Consider the following 10,348-nt stretch of genomic DNA (forward strand, 5'->3'; position numbering starts at 1 on the left):
CTGTCTCAGCTGTTCAAAGCTGCCAGCTGCTTCACACAACTCTCACCTCAGCCCAGAATACGCCAACATTCCTAACAGCACTTAATGTTGCTGGCTTATTATGCACAAGCATCCATCACATTAAGGCACTGAACCAGGAGCCTGATTCTGAATTCCTGATTCAGGACTGCCACAATTTAACTTAATGCAGTGTAAGAGTTATGAAAGAATGAACTGGAAACAGAATTACTACTTCAGTCACAAGCTTTAGAAGTAGCCACAAACCCCATGAAGATACCTTTGGCCTTGTGTCTACAACATACATGAAGGGGCTCCCAGGGTTGGCTTCTCTGATGGCCTGCAGCATCTGTTCATCCTCCAGACAGCGTGCGCTGAACCCAGACAGGGGCTGGCTACAGCGGCAGATGGCAGCCTGCAACAAACAACACCTCACCTTTGCCTGCTTCCACATGGTCCCTACTGCACTGTCCCAAAGAATACAGCTTGTTGGGTTTAAGTGTCCCTTTCTCTTTCACTAAAAACCTCCTACTTCCACAGACATGCAGAAATATTACTGGAACATTTCTCCAAGTTACAAGTTTTGGAATCTTAAGAAAGTATTGAGCTCCGCTGCAACCTCAGGGCTGTGCTCTCAAACCCACTATGCTCTGCATTATGATCAGTACCCCAAATGTTAGCACTTCTCATGTTTTCTACTTGGTTTCTATTGTCCAAACCATTAATTTCCACAACTTTGCTTATCAGTTGTTACTGTGCCATGCTCAGCACCACACTGAGTATCCTTTAGGGAAATTCCAACAGCTGCCAGCACAACTCTACACAGTTGCCCAGGTCAAGTCATGCTTACTCAGGAAAGCAATCATTTGACTGTGACAGCATTTTCCTAACATGTGCACCTAAAACATGCTGAGACAGCAAACTTAAAAATGCACATTCTGGTCTTCAGTAGAACCCTTCACTTATTCTGAGCTGGTGGGATTTATTTCAGGGTGGTTCCTCCTCTTCAACTCTAAGAGGATCCAGCTGAGTTAATATGTATCTTGCTAAAACATTACTCAATATAGCAAAGAGTAGATTAAAAACCTACATAATAAGGCATTGCTGGAAGCTGATTAAAAAAAAATCCAGACAGGAAGCTTAGAAAGTCTGTGCTTTTTGCACAGCTCTGGATGTGTCCCAAGTGTTTGCCTTTAACCAGCTTATTCTGTGACTCAGAACAAGCCAGTATTAAAGGTGATAAGCACAGTTCTCAAATTGAAGTTAATATGCTCTAATGTGCCTCAGTTTTTCCTTTAACTAAAAGGGAATGGACAAGAAGGGGAACCCTCACTCCCCAACAAAGACAGCAGACAGTGAACAACTAACATTGTTTTCTTTGTACAAGTAAGAAAGCACCGGAATCCGCCCTCTGCTTCTGAACCGTGAGCTCCCAATCACCACTGCCTTACTAGCAGCTCGAGGGACCACTATTTCTGGAGGATACGTGTTGCAAACCTAAGTGAGAAGAAAGAAAATCCAGGTATTACTGCTTAGAATTCAAAATGCATGAAAAATTTATCTTTAGCATCTGATCTAGCATCTATGAACAACAGGATTAGATTGCTTCCTGTAGTGTATCTAACACTAAAGTTTCAAGCCATTAAGATGTATTTTAAAAAGTAGCACAGGAATAGGTGCAAAATAAAGCAGTGTGTTGCATCTGAACTTTAAAAAACAGACTGCACTGTGCACAACATATATTAAAAAGAAGTTCTTTACATCCATTAATCTTATGAAAAGTTCCTGATTTGCCATAAAAAACTATATTAAGAACAACTATGTTTAAAAAGTTCCTTCTTATTCAACTTGAAATGAGCTTCCAGTATCCTCACAGACCAGCTTTGTCCTTTTTCCTTGAAAAAGTACAATCTTTGACAGATAGGCTGTTCTCCAAGTCTGGCTTTACTTTAGGCTTGACAACATTAAGTTGGAAACCCTGAGGAAATTCTAAAGCACTGGCACTTGAGAGTTACATACTAGCAAGTAAAGCTTCAGAGTGATTAATACTTTAGATGCTCACATTCAGATGCCCTAATCAGCTAATGGAAAAAGCACTTCTCACCTTTTATCTCAATTCAGGCATCCAAAAATAGAGTCATTTCAAATTACCAGTCAATTATGACAGCACAGGCTTGTATTTCTTCAACCCAAGCCACAAAAGCAAAGGAAGCTTGTGGGGGAAGGGAACAGAGAGCAGGAGGAAGTGATTCAGGACTTAATATACTGGTATCTTCCTCAGAGCTGTTTGTGCTTTAGACATAAAGCTCTGACAGTACACAACATCAGAAGAAATAAAAAGGGAAATAAAATGAAGCATGAGTTTGAGTAAGCTTGCTGAAAAATGCTTTTGTTTTATGTGGTTTAGGTCCAATCTGGCTTTACAGGGGAGAAAGAAGAAAGCAACAACAGCAGCAGCCAGTTAGGACTGAAATGCATGACTGCCCTGATTTAGTAGATCTGACCAACCAAGAAAAAACAGATTTCTGCTACTGTTCTTCCCTTCCCACTCTGCCTCATTCCCCACCAAGCCAAAATGCTGCCACTTATTTCTCTTCTACACATCTGCCATCAGCCTGGTGGGACAGGGCTTGGAAATGCCAAAAGCAGCAAAGGGTACTTCAAGTTTTTGTAACAGATGGCTTGACATTCCTCTAGAAAAACAAGTATCTGGTACTTTGCCAGGGGGATCAAAGCAAGCCAAGGTGACTCTGCAGGTCTATTCTATTCTTCCATAGAATCCTTATCCTCAACTTCACATCAAGACGATGCTGCTTCAATCAGAGCCAACTGAGCTCATTCCTCCCCCTTGAGAGATCACTTATGCAGCACCAGGACTGCTGCAGGTCCTTAATAACAAAGAAGAGATATTGCATTAAATGACTGCTGTGGGCAAAAATTACCTCATAGTCTTTATTAACATCTGTTAGTTCCCAGTAGTCGTTTGGAATTCCCATACGCTGGTAATCTACTTTTAAACCAATCAGCTTCCATCCAATCTCCCGGCTCTCTTTAGACACTTTAGGATTATAGGAGAAAGCATAAAGTTCTTCAGGTTTTGCTGGGAAGAAGAAAGAAAAAAATTAATTGGTTAGAAGTTTTCTTTCTTTACTTCGTGTACTTCACTACTCCAAGTAAACTTAGACTGACTCTCACTCCTTAAAATAAAACAACTGAGCACTACATAGAAGAGCAGGGAAATTTTAAGCATGCAAACCTCACATTTACAGGTTTTCATTCAGGATAGTACCAACAATTCATATTGAAATCCTCAGGAATTTCCAATACTCAGTTCCCACATATAGGGAGACAACTAAAACATTTTGTTAGAATTAAGTGAAACCTCAAAGTAGTAATTTTTCCTGATCACATTATTTCCTACTGAAGTCACTGCAACAGGCATGTTAGATGAGATTTATATCATAAGGATTAATCCATAAATGAAGACATATCTTAGAAGATGTATTTTCTGTGCAGAGTTCATAAACCAGCTCTTGCACACCTAGAAGTTCATCGCTCAACAGTGAGCTCAGAGCCACATGGAAAACTTAACAAAAGGCTTGAATATTCCTGTCGCCCAACAAAAGCTTCAGGCTGTGCCTGACAAGTACTAATTTCTTCTTCCCTCCATCTCCACCACCCCAATTCCTTCCCTCTCTTCATAAAATGCAAATCCAACCAACAACTCATTCAGCTGATTCCCATGGCAGCAAGTGCTCCAGAGTGAAACCTGTCAGAGTCTAATAAAGTACCCAGGTTACCAGACAGGTAACCCATAGCTGTCAATCATACAAGTGCAAATCAAATCATTATATTCTCTGACAAAAAGCCATGCAGCAAGCATACATACAGGAGTTTCAAAGCAACAAAAGAGAACTTAAAATCTAGGAAAAAAAAAGAAAAACCTACAGCACTCTACACAAACAGCCATAAGACAAAGGAAACTGCTGGAAGCCTCAGCAGCAACAGCTCCTATGCCTCAAGATGCTACATTAAGCCTCTGATTTTCAAAACTGAAAGAACACTGACAGCTTTTAAACATCATCAGAAACTTGCCAGATGTCAGACCTAGGAAAACTCCAAAGCTCAGAGCACAAGGGACATGCTGGGAACAGACCCAAGCCTAAACACCATCAAAAAACCCCTGAACTTCGCAAAAAGCACTCCTACTACAGCATTTCTATTGAAGTCCTGTGTGACAGCAGCATGAAGCAGACTGGCAATATCAATTCCCTTCCCTTAAGCCTAGTGACATCATTACAAAATGCAATTACAAATGGCATTTTGTAATGATGTCAAATCCTTATAATGCCAAACTCCAAACAGTGGCTCACAGAAGGAGCACCCCAAAACCAGAAGCTGCCACAGACAGAAGCCAGGTATGAAACTCAGCGGAATGCTGTCCTGTAAGAGCAAAAAGCCTGAAGATTCATCCATGATGGACTAAAAAGCTGAAGCCAGAAGAGACCACAGGCTTTTGAGGATGTTTTGCTTACACTCTGAGTCCAAGTGACACCAGTCAGGGAGAAGCAGAGGATTTCACAACTGAACGACAAACACTGAAGAGTAGCCTAATGAGGTTGTTGGGAAACAAATGAAAGATGCCAACTTTTAAAGTTTTATTTGTGGGGTTCCAGAATTCTGTGAGCATCCAGATCAACTGGAAAGGGCAGAACTACACTCATCCAACAGCCAAGTCACAGAAATGAGTGACAGAAATGGGCACTGCCTCATTCCCACTGCCACAACAGATGTGCATTTCATGCAGAAGTGAGCACCCTGGAGTCCACATAGCAGCACTCTACTTACTGAGCCAACCCTCACTGATCATCTCTGGTGGTGGGAACAGATTCTGACTCCACATCCTCCCCTTTCTGTACTGACACCACAAACCCAAAGGTCTGGCAGGCAAAACTCTCTCTATGGCTTCCAGCTTGAAGCACTTCAACGATTAGCAAGGCCTAAATACCTGGTTGTGAGAGTTTAAGCAATGAGGTATAAACTTCGTGACAGTCACGTTCCTGCCCAATAACAAAGTGAGCCACGTGGAAGTTCTTGCAGTGAATGAGGAGTGGATATCCAGCTGTGGTCAGAGGCAGCTTTTCTACAGTTGCAATATGGTGGTGCAGAATCTGAAAAACAGGAAATGAACAGTGGTTTTCAGAAGGCACTTATAAGGTCATAAGCAGTACAAGCAGTTATGGAGGTCTTCAAATACCATCAGTTGTTTAAGCTTGCTGCATCTAACTAGCAGCAAAAAGTTAGTTTGAGATATTTTTCAAACAAACATAACACCCTGACTCTGCAAACAAAGGCTGGTAACTAAGAGCAAGACTGAAAAAGTACAGATGTATATAAATAACCTTGAGACTGACATGCAGCTCAGTTTACATGGTTCACTTTTTGCCTTCCCTCCACCCTCATATGCAATATATTTTGTCATTCCCATTTTAATATAGAATTAATTTAAAAATGGTAATTTCAGTCCTAATTTTGCACTTCTAAAAGCTGTACATTCAAGTTTGGCAACTTGAGCTTGAGACAGGAAACTAGACAAGTTTTTTGTGTTCCTGGAATTAGCACTAATTCAGTAAGTGACCTATATCAAGTCCCATTACTGTTCTAGCTTCAATACCAGCTTTTTCTATTAAGCATTTGGTATCAAAATACTACAAAAAGACCACTACAATATTGGAATTCACAAACCTGCTTGTTTTGGATACGAGATATAAAGTAATTTTTATACATACTCCTGAACAGACTCCAGGTATCACAACATACCCATGTTTCTTTCCTGACATCAGTAGAGGCATCTACATAGATAAGGTGGGTGGCTGTCAGATATAACGTCCCATTTGCTGCCTTTCTATTTGTGTAGCGATCTAGTAATTTCACATTTTCAACCTGCAACACAGAAAAAGTATGAAAAACTGAGTTTAACTGAGGAAATATCTGTTGAACCACAATCATTTAACTCCTAATACACAAAATGGGAAGTAAGACAAAAAAATACAGGAATTCAAGTCACCTACAACAGTAATTCAGCTTTATACTATAAATTCAATCTATTTCTCCAGCAATTAAAGCCAAAAAGGTTAAGCAAAGAGCCCAGGCTTAGCACCAGTGTGAGCAACAGGATTACTGGATGTGTAGACAAGACAATCACAGTTTATTACTGTGCAAGGCTGCAGAAATAGTAAGTCAAACAGCTGTGAAAGACTGTCCATGTTCAGTATAATCACAGTATTCCTCCAAAAGAAACAGCCCCCTCCACTCTCACTTCCTACTCCTCAGTCCCTATAAACAAGTATTAGTAGCTACTTCTCCCAACACACTTCTTAGGCATGCATGTGCATTTCATAAACCACACTAAACTAATTAATAGAACCAGTTTCTACGAGCATCGATGCAAACATAATAAAACGTGAGGTTTTAAGTATTGTACATTATTTGACTGATTTTTTTTTTCCAGGCCTATTTGCTTCTTAAGGCACACAGATGGCAATTTTTTATTCATCATGAATAAAACTTATGGAAAACAAAAACCCAAAAACATATATACAAAACATATGTACGAAAAGAGATAAACTGGAAGAGCAGAGGTCTGGGCTGTGTGTCCTCCTGGTACATCCCGTTTTCCAGCACACATAACTACATCTACCATTGCCCTTTTTCAGGCCACTAGAGACAAGCAGGTCCAGCAAAGCCCCTTAGGCAACATGGGTAAAGAGCATCCCCAAATTAGTATCCTAGCAAATAAAACAACAGAAAATAGAGCAAACAGCATCTTTAAAAACCAATAACAATTAAAGAAATCAACTGTGGGCAGGCAGCTGTGTAAAGTAAATACAATTCTTCTAGCTGCCACAAACACAGCATTCCCAGAGCTCCTGTTTCACTTTATTCAACTGAAAAAGCACATTTTGATTCACTTCTTCACACTGAAGAGGTCTCTGCACTTTAATATAAACGAAGTTTACATGAATCGAACCTAAAACACCTTTTGATCAGCATCCTTACTAAGTCCTGCTTTTCCGTCAAGGCAATACAGTAAGAATTACCTATATATCAAGTAGTTTTAAACCTTACAGACTTATCCATGACCAGCTTGAAATATGCAAGTGATGCTCACGGACAGCTATGCCTTGAAGGAAAGCAGAGACACGGCGTTGATTAAAAATACGACTTTGAAACAAAAATAGCCTCTAAAAACTCAGGGCCCTGCCCAAAGCCCTCTCGAGGCCCACCGGTCCCCGAGGGGCTCCACCTCAGACGCCCCACACCCGGCCCTTCTGGCGGCCCCCAAGCACCGGGGCTGATACCGTGAGGGGCCAGCAGCTGAACCCCCGAGTCGACCCGGCCCGCCTTACCTTCGGCGTGGTGATGTGCTCCATGACGGCACCACCGCCCGCCTGCCCCTACTTTACCTCAGCGCGCCCGCGCGGCCCGCCCGCCGCGCCGCCATTTGCACGGGCCAGCGCCCGGCCCGCCCCGTCCCATCCCAAATCTCGCGAGAGCAGCGCGGGGCGGTGCCGCTGCCGCCCACCATAGCGAAGGCCGGGCTGGTTATGGAGGACCTGTGACTCCTTTAGTCTCGTGAGTGTCTTCTGTCGACTCTGCTTTTGTGGGGAGCTTATCATGGACCAACACCCCAGGTCCTCCTCCTCAGGGCTCGCAATTCAGTCTTCCCCAGCCTGTCTTTGAGCCTGGCATTGCCCCAGCCCATGTGAAGGACCTTCTCCTTAGCTGTGTTGAACTCCATGAGGTTCACCCAGAGGCACCTCTCAAGGGTATCCAGGTCCCTCTGGATCCCATCCCTTCCTCCAGCATGTTGACAGCATCTCATGCCATCAGACTTGCTGAGGGTGCTCCATCCCACTGTTCGTGTTCCCAACAAAGATGCTGAAGAGCACTGGTCCCAGTGCTGACCCCTGAGCAATGCCATTTGTCCCTGTATGCACAATAAATCCCCATCAACAGAGCACTGAGCTCCTGTGTGATGTGACTGAAAAGCACATTTTGGCTGAGGAAAACACACTTGTTCCTGTGTGGATTACTTGACACCCACACTGCTAGGCTGCTGCAATAGGAGTGCCAAGGGGTGAGGGGGCTGTTGAAAAGGAGCTTCCTTTACAAGTGTTATGAAGGTGCGAAAAATACCTTGTGATATGGTTTAGGTACAATCCAGTCACAGTTTCAGTCCTGCCCAGGTGCTGGGTGTTCTGTCCTTTCAGAAGCAGGCAACATGATGTATGCACATGGCCAAGCCCATTGCTGGGGTGCTGATGCCAGGGTCACCTGAATGACACCAGGCATGAATTTGGCATTCGGAGGTTGTTTTTTTTTCATTATAATGATATTCAGGAAATAACTGCTCAAGCAATAGCCTTGGGGAGCACAGATTTTGCCCGTATTTTACATTTCTGATTGTCACAAATAGATTCAGAACTATCTTCCCAGAGAAGAAGAATGCATCTGACAAGCACCACAGCCTTCTTGCTCATTGCCTTGCCATCTGAGCTGCACTCCTTGGGTTTTAATGGTCTTAGCATGACGTGGCATTATTTATCCCCCCCCCCCCCCCCCCCACGCATCACAAGGCATGCTCCTATAAACTGTTCTTGCTGTCTGCACTTGGGAAAACAGAGATAAATCTGACTTTTGCAAAGAGCTGGGTTACTGAGAACTCACTTTGCATGAACATTCATGGAATGGGACCCTGAGATAAGCCTCAGCAAGGCCAAAGCAGGCGTGTTTCGTTTCAAATCTCTGTAGATACCATTCTGTGCTATACAAGAATAAGACTTCAAACCTCAGCCTTCAAACACCACAGACCCTGGGCTTCCCCGAGGACACAGAGCTGTTCTTCCTCGCCCTGGCAAGTGGGAAAGTTGTTTCCTGGACGTTATTTAGCAGCTTCCATTGCATGCTGAGCTCCCTGTTGGGTTAAAGCTCTGCATGAATGGCTGAATCAAGGACTGAGAGCCAGGAATGCTGTCTGCCCCTGGGCACTGCGCTGGGTTAGCTGGTGGCTGAACTGGGCTGCTGTCTTGGTACCTCTGGAAACAGGCACAAGCACTGAGACTTCTTGTACTATAGAAACAGAAAGAGAACATACTGAATTAGATGCAGAGCAGAGCAGTGCTTTGTAAGGATCTGACAGGTACTCTTCCTATAGTGTAAGACACCATCTAACAAAATACAAGTGATCTAGTGCTTTAAAATATGAATGGCAGAGGGACTGAATAGAATATTCGCTACAATACTAACATGTTTCAGGGGCTTAAACTCTTTGTTCCAGCACACAAAGCTCTGACCCAGTCAAGCTTGTTAGCAGGGACAAATTCATTCCTAACTATTTTTCTCTGATGAAATGGAGTTGTTCTTTTTTGGGAGACAGGACTCAATCCATTGTGACAAAGGGTGGATTATCTGCCTCTCAGCAAGAGATTGAAACCTAGCAGAGTGAATTCGGATGTGGGTTTAGGCAAGCTATTGAAAACATGCCAAGAAGTGTATAATACAGTGCAGGAGAGCAGGGATGGTACTTGACTTCAGTGTGGTGTTAGGATGTTAGCAGCATCTGGAGAATGGAGATGGTGTTTGGCAAATGAAAGGGGTATTACTGAGGACGGGAGCCAAACTCAAGTGTTACTTAGCTGCAGACAGAACCTCCCCTGGGGTTTTCTCCTGCCATACTCAGACAATTGTTTTTCGCCATTTGTAATGAAGCTCAGATTTCAGTATCTGTGCGTGCACTAAGGATGTGTGTTTCTCACATAGTGAGAAAATCAGCCAGACCTTTTCCTGAGGCCCAGCTTCTATTCAAGGGTAAAGAGAGGGGCTTTTGGACATCACATCTTGTTAGAGATCAAATCAAGGAGGGATGTTCCATGGGCTTGCAGTGGAAAAAGGATTCTTCTCTGCTCTCTGAGAGCCTCCTTCTGTATGTGGTGCAGGTCTATGGATTTGACTCTTGTTTAATTACAGTTTTAATCACCTTATTCATGCTTCATTTCCCACTGTAAATGAAAGGAATTTTAGGCTGCACTTTGCTTTTTCCTTCCAAGTGGCTGCATAAATTCGCCCTTTTTTACAAAGTGACTGATAATTTTATTGTGAAATCGTGCTCATGGTGTCCCTGTTGCTGACTTGAGTCATCCCATTGTCAGGGAAAGCACCCGCAGGAACAGAGATGAACAATTGCAGGTTATTTGTCATCAGCAGCATGGAGGCCTAAAACTCCCTGAGTGATAGCACTGACAGCAAGATGACTTTGTGTTTATGCATTCAAAATACAATATAGATTTTG

General features: G+C 43.0%; 1 protein-coding gene across 4 annotated transcripts in view; it reads right to left on the reverse strand.

Moving 5' to 3' along the window:
* The window catches only part of LOC130594805 (myotubularin-related protein 8), a 105,237-nt gene extending 97,703 nt beyond the window's left edge, over positions 1–7,534 (reverse strand). For all 4 annotated transcript variants that reach the window (XR_008971173.1, XM_057400996.1, XM_057400988.1 and 1 more), the window contains exons 1-6: positions 7,407–7,534; positions 5,818–5,940; positions 5,006–5,168; positions 2,940–3,097; positions 1,366–1,494; positions 278–412 (exon numbers count right to left, since the gene is read on the reverse strand). Coding sequence is in view for 3 of the 4 variants with exons in the window: in XM_057400996.1 (XP_057256979.1) it covers positions 278–412; positions 1,366–1,494; positions 2,940–3,097; positions 5,006–5,168; positions 5,818–5,940; positions 7,407–7,430 (732 nt within the window). In the remaining variant the exon portion in view is untranslated. The remainder of the gene's footprint in view (positions 1–277; positions 413–1,365; positions 1,495–2,939; positions 3,098–5,005; positions 5,169–5,817; positions 5,941–7,406) is intronic.
* Between the last annotated feature and the right edge of the window lie 2,814 nt (positions 7,535–10,348).

Source organism: Pezoporus wallicus, unplaced genomic scaffold, assembly GCF_028554395.1.
Source record: "Pezoporus wallicus isolate ANWC-B61680 ecotype Strahan unplaced genomic scaffold, APGP_CSIRO_Pwel_v1 contig_8803, whole genome shotgun sequence".
NCBI classification, from domain to species: domain Eukaryota; kingdom Metazoa; phylum Chordata; class Aves; order Psittaciformes; family Psittacidae; genus Pezoporus; species Pezoporus wallicus.